This window comes from Asparagus officinalis, chromosome 4 (assembly GCF_001876935.1).
Source record: "Asparagus officinalis chromosome 4, Aspof.V1, whole genome shotgun sequence".
In the NCBI taxonomy this organism is placed as follows: domain Eukaryota; kingdom Viridiplantae; phylum Streptophyta; class Magnoliopsida; order Asparagales; family Asparagaceae; genus Asparagus; species Asparagus officinalis.
In genome coordinates, this window is record NC_033797.1 from 88,900,456 (window position 1) to 88,923,733 (window position 23,278).

Sequence of the window (23,278 nt, forward strand, 5' to 3'; positions counted from 1 at the left end):
TGAAATTGAGCCACATGAGCGCTGCGCGAACGGATCGGGTACTGTTGTGATGGAGACGAGAGGCTCCTTGTTGCTGAGTACATGCCAAATGACACTCTTTGCAAGCATTTGTTTCACTGTATGTGCGCGTTTTCTTTTTTTAACGAATTTCTTTCTATTTTTTTTGGGTTTCTTTTGGGAGGTGGGGGGTGGTTTTGACTTTATGGGTCTAATTTTGGAGTTCATTTGCTGACGGACCATAATTAAGGCTGGTCTAGAAATGGGAACTTCTTATTTTTAGGAGCAAGATTCTTGGCTTTTGGTCTGTGTGGCTGTTTTTTGATGATGGTGTTGTTTTACCTAATGTCTTGTTGGTGCCTTAATGTTCTTGTTGATTATATTTGCCAACTTTAGTAATGATAACTCCAAGCCATTCTTAGTTTACCTACTAGCGGATGCTGCAAAGATGAAACTTTTTTGCTTTGCTTGTGTGAGTCATTAACTCCGTTTTTTTGTCCCTTTGATTTTGCTTGATCAAAACATACTCTTATTTATAAAAACTTTTCAGGTGTCTGTTATAAGAGACATAATTTCCATGATTGTCACCAGGCAATGCATTGCTGCATTAATTAAAATGTGCATTGGCTACTCATAGCACATGTCACGAAGCAGATGTTGCATCTTGCTGCAAATATCTGCTATTTATGTTGCTTGATTCAGCTCGTTTATTGATTTTTTTGCTAACTTTTTGGACAGGGGAAAATCAAACGATTGAATGGGCTATGCGTTTAAGGGTGCCGTACTATATCGCTGAAGCCTTGGATTATTGTAGTGCTGAAGGACGGCCTTTGTATCATGACCTAAATGCATATCGAGTTCTCTTTGATGAGGTAAATTGTGTTATAGTCACCTCAAGCAATAGAACTTACCGAGTTCACTTGATATTGAGAACCTGTTTCCTCCACTTATTTTGTCTTGCATGTTATTGGTTATATAGAATTTACACTACTGTTTAACATTTATCATTGAAAAGATACAGATTAGAGAAGACCTTGCTAGGTGCAAAAGCCCACAAGTGAAGGTGGATTTGATTAATTGGCTTGAAAAGTACTGACACATAAGGATGAACCTCATTTCAGCAACTTGTGCTCCTTTACCTGTCTTTCCAGCTTAATTTTTTTGTCATGAGGGTAATTCTGATGTCAATAATTTTAATTACCAAACCCACATGCAACCCATGGGCAAGACATTCCCATGAAACCCCAATACTAGACTATACAAGAGTTCCTCTGGAAGACGTTTTGTTCAGATGATTTTGAAAGTGTTAAGCTTTGATGAAGTTTACAGTTATCCCAGGAATTTGGCTGGCTATAGAGAGGTTTACAAACAGATTGTATTTGATAAGTTCTGTTAGCTATTCCACCTATGATATTTGAAGATGGACTGTAAGGTCGTGCAATATATTTTTTTTCTTCCATTGACATCTTGCAGAAGAGTTGAGGAAATCTACTCACCATTTTCCATACGAGCCAAGTCTTCTGGCTTCTCTCAACTGCTTAAGCCATCTTCTCCCATTTTCTCTCCACACACTATTTATTGTTCATCCTATCTGGTTTCTGACTAAATTTTCTCTTTGCTAATAAATTTTATTAATCCCATCCCCCACCCCACTCCCTCACTCCCTCCCTTGAACTAAACATTAATCGTTTTTTATAAGTACTTGTTTTGAAATTACAATACCTCACAATTATATAAAATCCTCTCAAGATGAGCGTTTGGAAAAGATATTCTATTAAAAGAGCATTTGGAAAAGATATTCTATTAAAAGTTGTAAGCACACACCAACAGCACCATTAAACTACTGTCCATAGTTGTTGTGTTGACAACTGCTATAGAATTTAGTTTTGTCCATAATCAGAAGTCACGTTCTCATTGCTCAATGGTTTATCTTATTCCAAGTTGGACCTTTTAGGCATCATTGAGGATATCATTGTTGACTTGTCGCAAAAAAATGAGTGAAGTACTTGTCAGAGAATAAAGTCTATCAGTGAACAAGCTTTAGTGAGCTTTCTCTATAGCCCTTTATTGAGAAGAATTCTAACTTTCTTCCGCAAAGGTTTGGAACAGTTATGCTACCAGTTCCTATTTCACTTATGCACACTGCACAGACACTAAAGGTCAGTAAGAGATTTGATTTTGGTATTAGCCCACAGTAATGCAGATGAAGAGATGTTTCTAATACAGATAATCTTAATCACCATAGGAAATTGTTTTTGCATTGCGCTAAAAAGAGTGAGTTCTTAACTAAAAGAAAAGCTCTGTTAGTGATCTTGTTTGATTAAATGATCTTTGAAGCCATTTGCATAGAACATATTGTCCCTTTTATCCACATTAGTTCATGTTACAGGTTTTAGTACCAATTCCTATTTTCACTTTAGATCACTATATTTTCACTTTATATCCAAGGCTTACAAAGAGACTGGCCATTATTTCCACTTTAGATCAAAAGAAGGCTTGCAACATATTGTCCTGGCAGATTCTTGGAACAGGTCTTGTATAAAGATACTATTTCCATTAATTTCACTCTAGATCAAACATGTTTTAATACTAGTTACTATTTGCACTTTAATGTACCAACTATAAAGAGATTTTAGTACCTGACCTCATCATGGTTTTCTTAATGATTAGGCTATAAAATAAATAAACAAGGCTTTAGAAATTGTTCTTCCGAGTAATTGTCCATTCTCTTCTGTTTTGTTGTATAAAATCTATTGTACTATTGGTCACATAAGATTAGGTGTATTATATTTTGGATAGTATATCTGGTCCATGCCGTAAGGGTTGAGATTTCTGAATCTATATCTGCTTGTCTTTTTTGCAGGATGGTGATCCACGTCTTTCATGTTTTGGTCTTATGAAAAACAGCAGAGATGGGAAAAGCTATAGCACAAATCTTGCTTACACACCTCCAGAGTATTTAAGAAATGGTATACTTTTATTACACAGGAGAATGATCATTTCACTGTTAATGTTGCTGAAGTATTTAAATAATAGATTGAAGGGTACACCTGCAGGTTGTGCAAAACCTTGTTGTTGTGCATACTGCTTCTCTTTTTAGTTTTTGTATATTAAAAAATGATTATGGTGATCGACACAGGGTATTAAGCTTTTTAACATTTTGATCATTTAACCCATGAAAGATGCAGAAAATTTCCTTAATTCAGGGCAAGCCTAATAAACAAGTACATATAGGTAGTCTACATCATTTAGTAGTCTCCCTCATGCTTTCTTCCTTAGACATGAAGGATAACTTTCCAGTCCAAATTGTCGCTAGTGTTCTGTCGTTTAGTAAAACACGTGCATGAGACATGAGACTGTTGGTTAGATGTATAGTAAAATTATTGGAAATATATAATTATTAGAAAGGATAATCTAAAAGCTATGTTGCACGGGTGGTATGGGTACGTGTATGAGACACGACAAATTTGAAAAAGGCACGGTAAGGGGACACAGTTATATAAATACTTATGTATATTGTATATTGGAATTAATAATTTATATGAGAACAAGGGTGAGAATGAAAATTCCTATAACATTTTTATCTTTCTTTTATTATGTGGATTATGAATTGGAAACCACTAGTTTTTAAACTAGACATCCAAACGACCTTTCAAAATCATAACTCAGAACCTGACCTATGTTCGATGAGTTTTAAGAAGTGGGTGTGAAGTGTAGGATATATATCCAAAAATTGTATGACAAGTGTTTTAAATTAAAATGTTATGTATAATTGAGTACATGTCTGAATAAATGTCAACATTTATGCAAGGAGTGTCCCAGGAGTTTGAGTACAGGTATGTGTCGAGTAGGGGTACGACTTCAGTTTAGAAATACCTAGTTAACATAGTCTAAACGTGATAAATTGAATGTAGAGTATCTACTGACGCATCTTATTTGCACAATAATGTAAATAATATGCATATGCTGTGGACATAAAGATATTAGTTCATTGTTTGGGGAAATCTCTGCGCTTCTTCTTGATCTTTCTTTAGCATCATAGTCAGGGGTGGATATCTATAGTTCCCGCGCTGGAAGTGGGGAGGTGGAGTTAAAATCTAAACAATTTGCACCCAAACTCTTATATAACCAATAGCCTATTGCATTTAACCCATTTGAATTAGCAGCCCATTTAACTTTTTAAACAACAAGGTCAATGGCCTTGAACAGTAAAAGCCTAAATACTAAACTCAAACAATAGGCAAAATATGATACAATGACGCTGATAAAGTAGTGTACCGAATGCATTCCCATAAAGTACTACAGTTTCATAATATTATACTATTATTTTAAGTGATATATTTGTTGTTTGCCTCCTAAGGGCATCTCCAACCCATCGCACCAAAATGGTGCAAATTTTGCACCAAAATGGTGCAAAAGTCACATCTAACAGTAATTCATCTCCAACCCACTGTACCATTTTTTGCACCAAAAAGGAATATTCTCAGTATCTTTCTTTTTATCTATTTTTATATGATTATTTTTTATTCCCTATATTTTTAACTATTTCAACAATTAACCCCACATATCAAATTTTATTTTTTCACATATTTTCCAAACAAAATGATTTATTATTTAAAAAATTAAACTAATAAAACAATAAAATATTATTTTATTAATTAAAATAACTTGATTGCTAAAATATTATATACCTATTATTGATATTGCCAAAATATTACATTCAAGAACACAACAGAAAATAAAATATAAGAAAATAATTAAACATTAACAACAATGTAAAAATTACAAATTTAGTATGCACTTAACTATCTGAATTAGTGTATTCCTCCCATAGATGATCTATCAATGTATTACGAAGCGCAATATAGGCATCTTTATCCTTCATTTTTTCGTAACGTGCAATAAATTGAGTAAATCTTGTAGTTTCATCTGCTACTATATCAACTTCTGGTGTTGGTGCTTCCCTCACTTCTTGAATTGGTGCATAAAGATCACGTTCATCCTCGATTATCATATTGTGCATAATAATGCATGCAGTCATTATGTCATGTAATACATGTTTTTTTCAAAAACGTGCTGATCCTGCCACAATTACAAATCGTGATTGGAGAACTCTGAACGCACATTCTACATCTTTTCTACATGCTTCCTGTTTCATAGCAAAATATTTTTTCTTACTACCTTGTGGCTGTTGGATTGTTTGTCCAATAGTAGCCCATTTTGGATATATATACCATCAGCTAAATAATAACCCATATTATACTCTTTTTCTTGAATAACATAGTGAGCGGGAGGAACAATACGTTGAGCTAGGTTAGAGAAAAGATTAGATGACTCCAACACATTGATATCATTATTGGTGTCTGGCATACCAAAATATGCATGCCATATCCAAAGATCATAATCTGCCACAACTTTAAGGATAATAGTTGGTGACCCACTACGTCCTGTGTATTACCCAGACCATACTGTTGGATAATTTTTCCATTTCCAATGCATATAATCAAGACTTCCTAACATTCCTAGAAAACCACATTTTTTACCAATATAGAGTAGCCTAGCAATATCGTTAGCGTTAGGTGTTCGTAGATACCGCTCTGCGAATATTTCCACCATAGCACGATAAAATTTTGTCATACTTTTAATTGCTATTGACTCACCTATTTTAACGTATTCGTCCGTAGCATCAGCTGGTAGACCGTATGCCAACATGCGAAAAACAGCTGTTACTTTCTGTAACGGTGATAATCCCATTCTACCAAGTCCATCATTTCGTTGTTGGAAGTAATAGTCATGATCTTTCACTGCATCAACAATACGAAGGAACAAACTTCTTGACATCCGATATGGATGACGAAACATATCTTCTCCAAAACGTGGATTATCGACAAAGTAATCTATGACCAAATTCTGATGCGCGCTTTTTCGATCGCGGTTGATCACTGCATGACCGGGAATCGAACCACCATGGATCGGTTGGTAGTTTTGTTGACGAAAATTGTTAACGAGGATCATGTTGTTGTTTATGTACTCACAAATTACTTCTTCGGTTTCATCAATCTCTGCAATGATATTGGACAGAAAATTATCATCATCCGAAGATGAAGATGATGATAAGTATGATGGACCTCCAGCATCGAAATTCATTTTTAAAGTAAGAAAAGAATGACTGAAGTATGCAGAAATGGAGAATAATAATTTTAACACAACAACGAGTAATTGTGTGGATGTACCTAATCTAGTATGCTATTTATAAAACTTTGCTTAGCTGTATACATTGAATAATGTGTAAAGTTGAGCTGATTTCAGGAAATGCTTTCCAGCTGTTATCAATTTGTCACAAAATTCAAATTTGCTTAGCTGTATACGTTGGACAATGTGTAAAGCTGAGCTGATTTTAAAAAATGATTCTCACTCGTATAAAGCTTTCACACAATTCAAGGAAAGCTGAGCTGTGTATACGTTGGACAATGTGTCAAACTGACCTGATTGGGGAAAATGATTCTCACTCATACAAAGCTTTCACACAATTCAAGGAAAACTGAGTTGTGTATACGTTGGACAATGTGTAAAGCTGATCTGATTTCAAAAAATGATTCCCACTCGTACAAAGCTTTCACACAATTTAAGGAAAGCTGAGCTGTGTATATGTTAGACAATGTGTAAAGCTGACCTGATTTCAAAAATTGATTCCCACTCGTACAAAGCTTTCACACAATTCAAGGAGAGCTGAGCTGTGTATACGTTAGACAATGTGTAAAGCTGACCTGATTTCAAAAATTGATTCCCACTCGTACAAAGCTTTCACACAATTCAAGGAAAGCTGAGCTGTGTATACGTTGGATAATGTCTCGTACAAAGCTTTCACACAATTCAAGGAAAGCTGAGCTGTGTATACGTTGGATAATGTGTAAAGCTGAACTGATTTTAAAAATTGATTCCCACCGACAACGTTGGACAATGTGTAAAGCTGATCAGTTTGTACAAAATGATTTAATTTCAAATGTTGACCACCGACAAATTCAAATTCAAATTCAAATTCAAACAAAAAAAACAATTTTGGATTATCTATAAATAACATTCACGAATTCTACTTCAAACCACCCAATTCGAAGTATTTCTTCAAAGTATTTCTGATCTCCAAACCAACCGTTTTTTACAAAAAAATGTCTGTTCGATCAACTAGATACACGGTTACTGAAGATGTGCTCCTTTGTCAAGTATTCTTGGATATTTCTCAAGACCCTATTATCGGTAGAAACCAGTCTCGTGATGCATTTTGGTCTCGTGTGGAGGACAAATACAATGAACTTCGAGATCAGCATTTTGAGATGCGTATGAGCCGATCAATTCGTTCTCGAATGGAAATCATAAGTAATGAAGTAAGGAAATTGAATGCGTGTTTGAGACAAGTAGAGAATCTGAATCCAAGTGGTGCTTCAGATGAAGATATTGTAAGTATTCTATTAATTATCGTTTGAATTTTATTATTATTGTTGAATTACATAACTTGATGTTCACTATAATTTGCAGTTAGTTCGAGCAAAGATGTTATTTATGTAAGAACCAAAGTACAAAAAAGGTTTCAAATTTGATCATGTCTGGAATATGGTTAAAAATTTTGAAAAATTCAAAGATGATGTCCCCACAGCAAGACAAGTTGGTCGAAGACAATCCCAAAGTGTGAACTTCGACTCATCACAATCAGATAATCCCACTCCGGAATCTTCTATATCAACATCTCCTGGACTGTCATCATTTACTCCATCTGAACGACCTATTAGGGTAAAAAAAATCAAATTGAAAAGGAAAAATGATGATCATGAGTCAAGTGTAGTGGACTCCATCGAGACCTCTAACAACCGACTTATAGACAGGTTAGACAAGACGAGCTTGGACAGGCAAGTAGCATTTGATATTGAACGAGAAAAGATAGCCATGAAAAAAGATAGAGATGAATGGAAAATTATAATGAAAGATTTGAATTCCATTGCTCATCCAAACGTGCGTGAGTACGTTCGAGCTCAACAGATTAAAATAATACAAAAAAGAAATTAACAAGAACAAGGGTCTGCTTCTAATTTTGGTAATTATTTCAATGATATTGGACATTCTAGCCCCGATCTACCAGATTATTGAGAGTTGCTTGTTCATCTTATGTAACGTCACCATGTTTAGTTTGTATTTTATGTTTTATTTTAATGAATTTTTATATTATGTGTGTTAGTTTTTATATGTTATGTATTTCAGATATGTAATTTATATTTGAATTATGTATTAGGATTGTTCTTTATATTTCATGGGACTTTACTTATAATGTCTAGATTTTAATATTATAATTAATAATAATGTCTTTTAAATTTTAGCATTATTTTTATTTTTAAAAAATAATTTATTTTGTCCAAATATACAATTGGGGTAAAATTATAAAATTTAAATATTATTGGGGGTGTTTTATATATTTAATGAAACAATTGGGGTCAAATTGTAAATATATAAAAGTATGAGATAAAAAAAATTGAAAAATAAAAAAATAAAAAAAAACAGTAATGGGAGTGATGAACAGTGTGACGCCAAATATGGCGTCGCGCTGTTCATCGCCGCCAAAATGCGGTAAAAACTGCCGCTCGGTTGGAGCTCCCACGCAGCGGCATTTTCACTTTTTGCCTCAAAATGCCGCTGTGTTGGAGATGGTCTAAGAAAATTTTCTCGGATCCATCACTGATCATAGTGTTTTAGCAGTTCCAACACTTCTCATCTCTACTCTTTACGGCTAAACTATATAATTATCTCTTAGATGTATAATTGTAAGGCCTGTAGTGAATGATAAATTCAACATAATAATTTGTTAGATCTAAGGGTTTCTAGGTGGTGTGGCCAAATTTCATAATTAAGCATGATTAGATGGAAGTACTACTAGGGTGTTCACCTCCTGAGTATTCACCATGGTGCATTGCATTCTATTTCATTGACTCATGCATCACCTCTGACACATCACTTTTGTTGACTGCTCAAATTTATTTATTTTTTAATGCAAGGTAAGGACATAACTGGAGATGGTTGGAACTTGGAAGACAGAGCCCGGAAAAAATTAAGAACCTGAAAATGAAAGAATTTCCTTTGAAAGGGACTATGACATGTCAATTAATAGTTTGAAGCATATTTGGTTTTACACTAGGAATTGTAACATAAAATTTAAGTTTGATTCGGGCCTTCTAATTTATCTATTGTGACCAAGTTATGTCATTCTTGATTGAGTATGTTAGATCTTCTATTTCTGACCATGATGATAGAAAAACAACTTATTCCAGAGAGGGATTAGTCAAGTTTTACTAATATTAAAACAAATTGGATACAATTAAATATTTCCCAATGTGAGTGTAAAACAAATTCTAACTTTCCTAATATACTCCTATTCTGATACTACCCTCGAGCTGAACCAGATATATCAATCATGACCCACTTATTACATAAAAGAGAAAAACTTCTTCAAGGTAATAATTTAGTTAAAATATTAATAATCTATTCATCCAAATTAACAAAAGACAGCAAGTAGCTATCTTGTCCCTAATACTCGGTAGTTGTATCACCTAGATGAAGCCTTGTCAGAAGAAACTAGTTGGACAAAAGTAGTCAATTGCAGTTTTCTTTTGGCTTTCCATGAAAATGATTATAACTTTATAGTAGCAACATACAGGTCCATAGTTCCATGAGTTACTTAAATAGTCCTAGCCCTAGAGATAATATGTGAATATCTGATTATAGAACATGCTTCTCCTTAGTTGCATGGTTGTATACAAAAGTTTTGTTCATTAAGCATGGTCAAAAGGAGATGGTGACAATGATTACCATTGGCCAAATAATCCAAATATACATGCTTTTCTACTTTTGCATTTGTTTTTGTAGTTTCATAAGGAAGAACTATAAATAGTAAAATAATATTTGCATAACTTAATCTATACCATCTTTGTAAGTTTTGAAAGGAAAGACTGGACGGACTTGTGTGGTCATGTTCATGGTGTCAAGTGTAGGTGATAAATACATGTGGTTGGCACCAATTTTAATAAGATGATCTACCCTAAATATCATATATAATATGTTAAACATTTTCTTAAAGGTCTTACTGAATAGGAATAAAGTAGCGATAACATCATGGTTGAAGTAAGGGGTCCTTAAGGTAAGACTTGAAATTTTTTGGAGCACAACACCACGAGGTAGCTGACTTGCCATAATTACGAGAGTGTTTCCCTCTGAAAAACATGAGAACACCTCTTTTTCAGCCTTTTTTTATTTGAAACTTTATGTAAAGGCTGGACAGTGTAATTTACACACAGTAGCTGGATTTGTGTCATCCATACACCTATGATACATGAGATTATTGAAGACTAAAGTTATTATGTTCTAGTAAGCATTTCCATTTTCTACTCTAAATATAAAAGAGGTTAATTATCATGAGTTGTAAAATACTAGTTTCGTTTGTTTTACGTACTAGTTTCGTTTGTTTTACATTTCAATGATGCTTTGGTTACCTAACTTAAATAAGATATAAATTTTATATGGATTTAGTTACATTAGTTATTACATAATTTTGATTACTTAATACTCATGCATTTGGTATCATTATCAATATTAGACTTTTCTTACCTACTTAAGGTGTGGTATGCTGACATGTGAATAGAGAGCATATGCTGATTTTTGAAGCTTATTTTTGATATTCCGATGTTAATAAAGTCTTACTTTACGTTGGAAGATCTGATAGAATTTCATATGATATGGCAGATAGTCGATAGTCTTACCTCTGGTTGCAGCTATTGTTATGGCAATTTAGTCTGGCTTTGGGCATCTTCTGTCATGACTTTCACAAGAAACACATTAGATAGGATAGATACATGATTGAGCTTGTGGGGACCTTGATAAAGCTCTCTTATTCATGTCAATATTAGTTATTTTTTCCCATGGCATCTCTTTTGTTTTGTTTTGAAGCTATGTATTTGATTCTTGTTTCTCTTTTGGATTACTGTGAGAAGCATTGAATTGGTGATGTTCTTACCTGTTCACTCTTTTTGCTATGTTTCCAAGAAAGTTGGAATATAGTGCAATAAAGAAAAAGCAGTAATGGTTTACTATCCTTTTTATGCAGGAAGGGTCACTGCAGAAAGTGTGATATTTAGCTTCGGTACTGTTCTGTTGGATCTTCTTAGTGGAAAACACATTCCTCCAACTCATGTAAGTCATTCTTATCGGCCCTGTTCTCATATTTGCTATTTTCTTTATTGTTTCCTTTCTTTTTTACTCTTATTTTATTCAAGCGGAGGGTGGTTGTTCATGATTTGTAACAAAGGATGTGGATGATACTATTGTTTTAATAAACATGTTTTTGATATAGCATTGTTTTCTTCACTGGTGATGGTCTATAAGGTTTTGTATAAAATCTTTTTGAAGTATTTTTATATTTTTCTGCATTAACGTATTCATGGTAAAAGGTAGTTATTTTATTCATATTCACTGTATCATGGCTCATATTGGCGGGTTGCATAAGTCAAGTTTTGTATTGTTGAAGTCATATTGAAAATATTTGGGGAATAAAGGACTCAAAATCAAACAATAAAGAGAATTACATAGCAGTTATGCTAGTGAATATAAAGATGAGAATACTTGAACATAATTTAGAACATATGGAAAGTCTTATCTTTTGTTGTATATGATAAAATTGTAAGAATCATGGTCAAATTATCCCAAACATTAACTATTAAGAGGCTGCAGAAATTAATAGTTTTAACATTAAATAATTTCCACATCTCTCTAAAACTTAAGCAAAGCACTTTGTGTAATCAACGTAAAAGTTGTTTTAAAGTGTTGTCTTGTTATTATTTTTATAAAAGATCAGGATATGTTTATGCAATTAGAAAACAGAAACAAATGAAAAGATTCTCTCTTGTGCTGCCCGACTGTCGTATGCCTACTTAAATAAAGATTCTCGAGGTTGAGCATAACTTTAATACTGGTTTTCAGTTTTCATATGTTGTAACACAATTATAAACATAACTTGAGTTTACATAGTGTCAATTTTTGAAGAAGTAATATTTTGAGGGACAAGTCGGAAGGAAGAGGAATGATTCCTCTCATTTTTCTTTTATTTGTCAGGGGTAAGGGCTCTTATTTATACTATACATTAATGTTCAAAAAGGCATGAGCGAGTAACGATTAATCGAATTATGCGCCAATTAATCAGATTATGTGAAATTATGTTTTTTTAAATTTTTTATTATTTATCATATATTAAAATGTTTAAAATTCATGAAAATAGAAAATATACTAAAAGACGAGCAACAAACATGCAATTGAACAATCAATAACTAGTTCACTACTTCAAGGTTCAATTCATATATCAAAATGAACTCGGTAGTCAAAATAAAAGTCATTACCTTAATCACTTAAACTAAAATTAAAAGTTCATGAACTCAAAAAAAAATCATTGACTACTTTATTGGGGAAAACGGTTTTGTCGGAGAGGTTCGTGGAGCATGGGAGCTTCATGGAGAGCCGAAGAATGTCAGAGATAATCGGGAAGCATCCATGATGGTAGGTGAGGGTCGGAGAAGATGTCGCCATGACTCGCAAGCAGCGATTTTTGGAAGACTCATAGGAGAGATCGAGAGAGAAGAGATCGGGTTTAGGGCCAGGACTTTTCTTTAAAAAAGGTTAAGCGGGTCACGTTTGGCTTAAAGAGTTTACCAAAATAAAAAAAAAAGAAATAACGCCCCATGAACTCTATTGGCGGATAACTAAAAAGTGGTCAATCATGCGGATGATCGCATAGTGGAGTGGTTTACCTCATCCTAAGCATTTTTAGCCTGCAGTGGTAATCAGGCTAGTTAGCGGCTGCATAATCTTCGAATGTTGCTATACATCATAGTGAAGTTATGTAAGAACAATTACAATATTTACATTGTATTAGTATACCAAAATTTGCAAATTTTGAGTATGTATAAGGTAGCTAATAATAACTCTAATTATTTCTTGATTTGTTTCTTGATCATATAGCCAAATTTGAGTTGTCATAGACAACTCATTTTTTATTCGGATGCATGATGTAATAGTCAGTCAAATAATGATTGATATAGTAGGAGAGTTTGCATGTGTTTGGAGGTGTAAGTTAGAAAGTGACTTGAACTATAAGGCACAGAAGAAGGTGGGAAAACCTATGATAATATAAAGCATTTGCAATAAAGGTTCAGTTAGACATTTTTGATGCAGGATTGATATGAAGGTTGGAAACTTGGAGATTATGGTTGGTGACTACAGTTCAATTATTGTCCCAAATCTTAGTGTACAATTTCATATTAGGCATTATTGCCAAGTAGAAAACCATCCTATGATCATACTAGTTGAGACATAGGTGGTCTCAATAATCTAATGTTTTGAGTCGGAGAAAAAAAACTTTTATATTTTTATTTGTAAACTATATCCTTGTAATTAAAAACATATCTTATTGCTGAAAGAATGTTTTTAAGGGCTTATTTGAGGAAGTAAAAGAAAAAAAAATTGTATTGTCCAAAAGTTTGGAAAAATTCTATGTGATCTTTTAAGTTCAAATTAGCTATCACATTTTGGGTTTATTTTCTTAGTTATTCATATGTTTCATATGATGGAAAATGAATAGAATAAGGATCATCAATAGACGTGGCAGGTTATATAGGATTAGGGCTCGAAATTGAGAAACATATACAAAAGTATTGACCGAGCTTCTATGATTGCTTATTACAAGTGGTAACGGACTAAAGCATTGTTTACTTAAGACAAGACATGATTATGAGTAAATGGTGAAGTCTGTATGAGGAATATAAAGTACAAACCTACAATTTTTTTAAAGTGCAAAATTTAGCTAGTGTAAGGGAAGAATGAAAGTTGTTTGCAGTTTACTATATCTTTTAGTTGTCTGAACTAAAACCAATTAACTTAGTAAAGACTAACCTAAGAAGTTACAGAAATTTGCTTTGGTATCATTACGATTTTTATATTTTTGTCTTTTTTCAGAGACATCTATATTGATTCTAATAGACCCATCAATGCGAGATTATTTTTATTGTTCACCAAGACGCAACAAACATCTACTCTAATGTAGTATAAATTGATAAGGGCTTCTGCTCGTCAGACCTAGCGCTCGGGCGCCTAGGCAGCGAATAGTCATTTTCTGGCAATAGAGAGGAATGGCATTTTTTTTGGCAAAGTTTCAAAATACTTCCCTCACCATTTTATTTGAGATGAATTTGGAAGTAGTTCAGATATGATCCATTTGAACTTCATCCATTCTCTTCACCCGTTGTGCTATAAAAAACACCTTTCTTGATGCGGCGAGTCCAATTCAGTGGCCATGTTTGCCGAGGCGCACGCAAGAATTAAGCGGGCAGCCTATGTGCTGTTTGGGCCTAGGCGATGCCTAAATGAGAGCCTAGACTGTTTTTTAGAACACGAATCTACTTTTTCTGCATGCCTTAAAAGAGTGATAACAAGAGTATCTAAAGTACCTAAATCTAATGAGATGTGTAAGATAAGTAAATGAACATAAATATGAATGATGGATTAAAAAAAATCATATTTTTGATTACCAAGAGCCATCTAAAATAAGTATTTGTAGACACCTTTTGTTTTCTTTGGATCATCTTTGTCTTGAAAAGTCAACAAAACATAAGAATCAACAATTATGCGCAAATTTTGATATGTGCACAACAAAAAAAATACACTAATCTGCATGCAACTTTATAGGCATATATTACGTGTATTGCTTGTTAGAGTCTAGTTCGAAGGATCTAGTTCAAAGCTTTATCTATTATGAACGTTGAGAAGAACACAGTGAATAATATCAATGGTTCCAAGTAAGAGACTGTCAACAAACACAACATAAGATGCCTAATCATAGTGTGTCCTTTTCTTTTACTTTTAATATTTTTTATTTAACATGGAGTAGTATTGTACATATGATCCGAAGAATTCACCTTTTCTTCTCTTCTTTTACATCTTTCTAGATTTGATGTCTATTTTATGTTAATTGGTTTCGTTCTATTTATTTTAACTTATTTTCCTTTTACGTCATTTGCATATATATTATGAGTCATTTACTTTATTGATTTATTTTTGGGTGTACGAGATGCGTTAAGAGTTTTATGGCTAATTTTGGGGAGGGAGGAAAGTCTATGAATCACTCATTTTATGTGCTTTTTACAAGAAAAAGACATTCTTCTCTCCGATCTATGTTTACATGGTTATTTTATTCACATTTTCCCCATCACATGAGACTTTTGGACTCATTTCCCTGGTGATAGGCTAAAGAGGAGATAATTTTCATTCTACTTTAGGGACTAATAAAATTACTTGGGCTACCTTAGGGACTAACAACCTTGTTTGGGAGTGACTATTGTCTTTTTAGGATAGTTACATATTGGACTAAGCCAGTCTCTAACCAAGTGTTTCTTTTCTTTTGTATATATCTACGAAATGAACTACTCTTGATTTCGATAGATTTAATCTTAATTCCTTTTTAAGTACTTTATGGTGATAAATTTAACAATAACATTTATATTGCACTACTTTGTATAACTGTAACTATATTCATTTAGCAAACCACTAAATGTGTTGTTATCTGCATCACGTATGCTTACCCCATAGTAATTATAATTTAGATTAAATAATTAAAATAATTATTGGAAAGGGACGGAGAACTAGTCAAGTAATTAACGATAAGAGTAGAATGGTCACTCAAGTTTTTTAGGTGTAACTGGATCAAATCCAGTAAGCTCATAATATCATTTACCCATATGCCTAATGCATATCACTCACAGAAATTTATAGAGAATAGATGCACCAGTGGTGTGGTGGCTGATAACATAGCCTATTAGGGGGGAGGGGTTAGTGAAGTTTGTTTGAGTAATTTCTGGGTGAATGGAGTTGGGGCAATACTTTCATAATTAAGTCCACTTTGGTTATGAGCTGCTTTTAGTGAATTCCCATGATGTCATATGTTTGTGGTGCGCTTAATGTGTTTACAGGAGTTACACAGTATACAAGTACTTGTGGCATCAATGAATTACAATTTAAATATTTTCAGATGCACATGCTCATACCTGAAGATCTCAAAATTACCTTTAACCACTACACAAACTTGTAGCCCATTTACATGTAGTTTTATATTATTTACTTTTTTAGTCTAGGTAAATAGATACTTTCCGCCCCTCGAAGAAAGTTTTTTGAATTGCCACTGCTCATAGATATGTGGGGATGTGTGTGTATTTGGGGGGGGGGGGTAGTTGCACATCTGTCGACCTCAAAATTACCTTTAACCACTACATAAGCTTGTAGACCATTTGCATTTTAGCACCCATTTTCATGTGGTTTTATCATATATATATATATATATATATATATATAATATATATATTTTTTTTTTTTTATTAGGTAAATAGATACTTGTCTTCTGGCCCCCAAAAAAGTTTTTTGAATCAGCCACCGCTCATAGTCATCTGTTTCATGTGCCATGTAAAATCTTAAGGTCTATTTATCCGGGTACTTCTATCATGAAGCCGTATCCGTACCCGACACGTATCCGACACTTATCCTTACCCAAACTTCATGGACTTGGATCTATGCATACATTTATTCAAATATGTAGTCAATTATATGATATATGTTATAGTGTTTTAGTTTAAAACACTTTCCAATCACTTCTTGCTCTTGGACATATATCCTTCACTTCACATCCATTTCTTGAAACTTGTTAGACATGGTACAGGTTCGTTTTAGCCCATACCCAAATTCAAACTATGATTTAAAAGGGTCATTTGGGTGTCTAGTTCAAAAAAGACTAGTTTCCAATTTACAATAAGGTGGACATCAACTTAAGTTGATAGGAGTCTTGCTCTCTCTCTCTATATATATATATATATATATGTGTGTGTGTGTGTGTCCCCCATGTCCCCTCATATGCGAATTGTGCCACCTCATTATATATATATATGTCCCCTGTGTCCCTGTTACCTACATTTTACAATTTTGCAATATCCCACACCCATACCGGTACTCATATTCGTTTCCATGCAACTTAGCTTAAGGTCATCCATGTGATGCATGCTGCATGTTTTGGTGGTGACCAAATTTGGATGTCCATTTATTTGTATTCATAATGATTCTAAACCTCTGCCTCCTGTAAAAGTTGCAAGTTGGATCATTGAAGTTAGCTAAGTGCATATCGTAGGGTATATTGCTTCCTGTGCAAGTATATACCTATTAAATAAAACTATGAAATTAGCTTTTTCATGTGCTAGTGTATGTAACTGATAAATAGGGTACTCTGTTGCCAATACATGTACTATACTCTTTTCTATAAATCGAAGATACTATGGTAATGGCTTATATAAAAACTCAAATTTTGTATCCGCTCGGTGATTAGGTTAGGTATTCAAAGTTTGTAGCATCTTTAGAGTTGTCCTTCTTTGGTTGATTCCAGTAGTGCCTCATGTTCGTGTTTAGCCATGCAACACGTTTTCATAGAGTGATTGTCTAGATGTCATATTTTTTATATGGATTTTGCATCAAGTGACTGTCTAGATATCATATTTAGGTATTAGTTAATATAAATTTTGATACGTGCGAAGTGGCATGTATGACTAAATGACAGCAGGATAGTATTCATGCAAATTGTTGTAAACCAATATGTGAGGGTATGAAAGTGATAATTTGGTCTGATCATACTCTTTTCATCTGAAATATATGTCTTATTTTTATTCCTGCAACGTTTTCTTATTCATCACTTTACTGTATGGAACTCTATGTGAACAGGCTCTTGATATGATAAGAGGAAAAAACATTCTGCTTTTGATGGATTCACACTTGGAGGGGAATTTTTCAACAGAAGAAGCAACATCACTGATGGATCTAGCTTCCCGGTGTTTGCAATATGAACCTAGAGAACGTCCGAATACAAAAGACCTGGTTGCAACTCTGGAACCATTACAAACAAAATTAGAGGTTAGTTTAGAGATATCGCTCTGGCAAATAAATGCATGAACATTTAGTTTTTAGCATGTAAGCATGCTAAAATAAGGTTTATTTTGAAAAAAACTTCATTTGAAATTGTGAAATTGATGCACTTCTTTATTGAGACATATATACTTCCCTACAAAGCAGTGGTGTGTCCAACACATTTAAACATGACGTGTGTGTTCCTATTTAGCTTAATGACTATCTCATCCCATTTTGACAGAGCTAATTAATTTACAGATCATTTTGAAAAATAATAGATATTTCATATATGAATAAAAAAGATATACATCTATACGAGCATACTTGCATACATACCTGTATATTTGTGTTTGGATTTTGAAAACTTGTCAGTGTCCGACACCCTTTCTCCGTGTGACCGTGTCAGAGAGATCAACTCTTGTGCCATATCTTTAACCCTTCATAGAGAACCTTCCTTTTTTCTCAGTTGTTAAAATTAGGTGAATGTTTTAATCTCCATTTTAAGTATCTATATTCATACCTTTTACATTATGTTTTAAATGTATGATCACAACTTTTTAACTATTTGCAAGTTGGCACGCATAAATCTCAGATAGAATGGATAATAATATATTTTAGATTGCAATTGGGTTCCCATCATTCAGTGTATCATAGATGGCTATCTAGTTACAATTTGTTCATATGTATAATATAGAATATTGGTTTCTGGTAAATTATTATTATCCAATAATAATGGAAGTTAATGTAAATCCCTTTCCACGTCTTATTCCAACATCAAAGTAATCTTCAGAGTGATATTAATAAGAAAATAAAAATTGTAAATATCATACCATAAATTAAGACCCTTTTCTTGCTAACCATAGAGCTTTTATGTAAGCTTGACCTGTCTAATATGTTTGGGTGTGTTTGCATGTGTGATACGTCACAACATCTCACTAAAATTTAAAACCAAGGACTTGTGTCAACTCAATCTTGCCCGTTCTTTCTTGGTTGCTTATTTTTCATTCTAAAATTTGGTTTCCTTAGCGTTTTTATAGAAACCTATGATCAAATCATGATTTTGGATATATTTTAGGGAAACTTAAAGGGGATAAATATATGAAAATGGAAGAAAACATAAACATCAAGTGGAGTTAAAGAAAAATGTGTACTTATTTGCAGTGATGTGCTAGAGAATGTAAGACGGTGTTTCTCAGACTTCTACAGGACTTTAGTCTTTAGGTGGTCAGATGTAATTAAAAAAACAATGTATTCATCTCATCTTTATACAGTCTTAACTTTCATTTGGAATATGACATGATTACACATTGCCCTGTAGGTTCCATCTTATGTGATGTTGGGGATTTCTAAGCATGAAGAGGCTCCAGCTACTCCTCAGCACCCGTTATCTCCTATGGGCGAAGCCTGTTCCAGAATGGACCTCACAGCCATTCATCAAATTCTAGTCACGACACACTACAGAGATGATGAGGGAACTAATGAGGTATGAATGAATACTAGATACATTTTTTTTGTTACTTGCTAAATGTTTTCCCTCCTATGATTCCTGCAATTTTCTTTTGGTCTATATGCTAAATGTTATTTGTTCTAATTGGAATTGGCATCTTTTTATTTTTCAGTTATCATTTCAGGAGTGGACACAGCAAATGAGAGACATGTTGGATGCAAGGAAGCGTGGGGATTTTGCCTTCCGAGACAAGGATTTTAAGACGGCAATTGACTGCTATACTCAGGTATGTAAATAATATTTACTATCATGTTTTTTGCCTCTGTTGATAGCAATGCATCTCTACTTAAGTAGGCTTCTTTTACCAAGTCTTGATATTATGATGTACTTTAGTCATAAATTACTACCACTGCTGTAGTTAACCTCCCTATTTTGTTAAGCAAGATGCTACCTGGTACCTAAAATCTGTGGACGGGCATATGACCCTTGCTTGGTCATAGCTCTGGAGAATATTTTAGAATGAAAACATCTGATGTCAGGAGGAATGGAGTCAGGGGTGTTTGCATGTTGAATCAAAATGGGGAATATAACTTATCAGTGTAGGTTATAGTATAAGAGAACAGGATTCACAAGAAAATTAACCGAATTCGTAACTTCTGTAATTTCACTCGTTTGTGAACACAGTTCTTAGACGTAGGGACGATGATCTCGCCTACAGTATACGCAAGGAGAAGCCTTTGTCATCTCATGAGCGACCAACCCGATGCTGCTCTCCGCGATGCGATGCAAGCTCAGTGTGTCTACCCTGAGTGGCCCACAGCATTCTACATGCAGGCAGTGGCCTTAGCCAAGCTCGACATGCACAATGATGCAGCTGACATGCTTAACGAAGCCGCAGGGCTAGAAAAGAAGAGGCAGAATGGAATGAAAGCTTCGTAAGTGGTCCTGTAAATTATAACAGGATCTTGTCCATGTTGTTTATTTGTTGACAGAGGGAGGTTGGTTCAGTTGGAATGTTCGTGTAGGCCTGTTGGTGAAATGTAATATAGGGAAAAGGCCTTTGGTTGCATCAATGCATTTGGGTTGCCCATTGCTGGTATAATTCGTTTGCCCTGATGTAAATGTTGGATAGAAAATTATAACATAAGCATGACTTTTTATAAAGTACTTTTTCTTTGTTTAGTGGTTGCGCAATTTAGTTATGTTTTCCCTCTGTTTTTTTTTTTTTTTTTTTTTTTTTTTTTTCCTCTTTTTTTTTTTTTTTTTTTTTTTTTTGGTTCAATGCAGTTCTATCTGACTTTTTAGGATTGCTGCTTGGGAGACTTGAATTAAGAACGAAAGTTCTTGAATTGTACATGAAGGTTCATGCTTGAGTCTTATTAGAGTTCACTTTTTGTTTTCCTTTAGATATTCGGACGAATTGCTGAGTCTATAGAGATTTCTTAGATTTCGTGCCTAGAGTTCACTTCTAGAACTCCTGCAACATGAAGTTTTTTGACTAATTCAAACAAATATCCTCTGTTCCTTTTCTTTCTTCTTCGTTTCTATTTCTTCTCTATAAACGTAAAGATCGTAAATTTGTTTGTCGTACTTGCTTGTGCGTCTAGTGGCGTCTCTCATGTTTAAAAATATCAATATGAGAGGCTTCATTTGGTATATAAATCAACGACGAAGTGCTCCCTTGTTTTTGCTTTAAAAATAAAATAAAAGGGCTTTCATTTGGTCCTAAACCTTCAACATCACTTTACATTATTACTCGCACTCAAATAAAACAATTGTTTTTTTTTCCTGTTGAATTCATTGCTGCATTAAAGCACAACTAAAGTACCCTCTCTCCTACATTATTACTTTTACTTTCCTTTTCTTTTTGACAACTCAAGGGTCCAAAAACTACTCATTCATGTACAAATTTTATTATTTACCAAAGCGCACAAGTCAGAAGTTGAGCCAGTTAGCCAAGGGAGACCACTGCTCCAGCCACGGGCTCCTCAGCTGTGTCAAAAATGTGTCCTGCCACTCCATTCCTGTCCTCGGTACCTGAAGCTCTGGCAAGTATACCGATCTGGCAACCAACGACGAATTTATCGTCGACGATGATGTCTCCGCCCCTCTCTTGATCTCCTCCTCCTCCTTAACTAGTGTTAGCTCATCATTATTATTCCCATCAACATCAAAACTAGTATGCGAGTTCTGAAAGTTGCAATCGAATTCTGAAGATGACACAGTATCTGTAGTGCATGCAGTGCTGCTGATTCCCAGCAGAAGCGCAGCCCTTGCATCCTCTTCCATTGCTGCTCGTTGCTCTAGCTCCTTTAGAGATGTTGCTTTTCTATATATCTTGCATAACACTATGTCCTCCTGCATATATTAGTTACTTTTTATAAAGTTTCCTTCTGAAGAGATATGATACATACAACAGGCTTACTTTATTACAAGGGAAAAATGCTTCCAGCCCCCAAAACGAATGAAAACAAGCTTCTCACCCCCAAGACTTTTTCAACGGGTGCTTTGCCCCCAAAAGTAAATTTTTTGTTCTCTGAGCCCCCAAACACAAAGCCCAATGAATTTCACACAGAGAAAGACTATAATACCCATTCTCTCTCTCTCTAACCCTGCAATCCCTCTGCTCTCCCTCCTCCCCCCCCACCTCTCCACCCGCCCGCCGCCGCCCTCCTCCTGCCAACTTTTTCAACGGGTGCTTTGCCCCCAAAAGTAAATTTTTTGTTCTCTGAGCCCCCAAACACAAAGCCCAATGAATTTCACACAGAGAAAGACTATAATACCCATTCTCTCTCTCTCTAACCCTGCAATCCCTCTGCTCTCCCTCCTCCCCCCCCACCTCTCCACCCGCCTGCATAGCCGACGGGAACAATCGACTGAGGTTTTAATGCTTCATGATTCTCTGCGAGCTGGGTTTCATGGGAGCGTGGGAGCGGGCGGGAGGACCTGTTCATGGGAGCGTGGGAGCGTGGGAGAACCTGTTCATGGGAGCGTGGGAGCGTGCGGGAGGACTCGCCCAACCCAAGAACAATAATAAGAAGAAGAAGGACAAGATTGATAGTAATTACAACCATGCCCCCTAACCTTGGTTGCTCCTGCTTTGGATGCTACAAGAGCTTCTGGGCTCGTTGGGATGCCTCACCCAACCGCCATGTCATCCACCTCATCCTCGATGCCTTTGAAGAGACCCTTGAATCGAAGGAGGCCAACAGCAAGTAGAAGAGGGGGTTGAAGAGTAAAAAGATTGATTTTGATGAGGTTTTGGCGAAAGAGATGAGCGCCCATGAGGAGAAAGTTGATGATGATGGCCATGATGATGGGTACAGACATGTTACTAATTACCAACGCTAAAACTATTACCACCAAAAAAACTTTAAAATAACCCAAATAAAAATATACCGGTTGCTTGTTAAAATTACTCCCCCATTAGAATGTCCTACATTGGTTGTTAAGGTTATATTTTGGTTGTTAATGTTACGCGTTTGTTGTTAAGGTTACGTATTGGTTGTTAAGGTTATACAGGTTGCTTGTTAAGGTTACGGGTTGGTTGTTAAGAATATGCGTTGGTTGTTAAGGTTACAGGCTTGTTAAGGTTACGGATTGGTGTTAACGTTATACGGGTTGATTGTTAAGGTTACGAGTTTTTGCTTGTTTAACAACCAACTCGTAACCTTAACAACGGGTTGGTTGTTAAGAATATGCGTTGGTTGTTAAGGTTACAGGCTTGTTAAGGTTACGGATTGGTGTTAACGTTATACGGGTTGATTGTTAAGGTTACGAGTTTTTGCTTGTTTAACAACCAACTCGTAACCTTAACAA

General features: G+C 34.7%; 2 protein-coding genes across 2 annotated transcripts in view; one reads left to right on the top strand and one right to left on the bottom strand.

Moving 5' to 3' along the window:
- On the top strand, positions 6–20,623 carry LOC109837827 (probable serine/threonine-protein kinase At4g35230). The gene is given in 9 exon segments (XM_020406195.1): positions 6–32; positions 34–118; positions 736–869; positions 2,861–2,966; positions 11,138–11,223; positions 17,830–18,018; positions 19,331–19,495; positions 19,632–19,745; positions 20,144–20,623. Coding segments are annotated over 9 exon segments (1,152 nt in total). The 5' UTR covers positions 6–14; the 3' UTR covers positions 20,399–20,623.
- Positions 21,208–23,278, bottom strand: part of LOC109836046 — a 5,027-nt gene continuing 2,956 nt past the window's right edge. Inside the window, exon 2 of the mRNA XM_020403973.1 lies at positions 21,208–21,817. Coding sequence (XP_020259562.1) covers positions 21,395–21,817 — 423 coding nt within the window. The 3' untranslated portion in view covers positions 21,208–21,394. The remainder of the gene's footprint in view (positions 21,818–23,278) is intronic.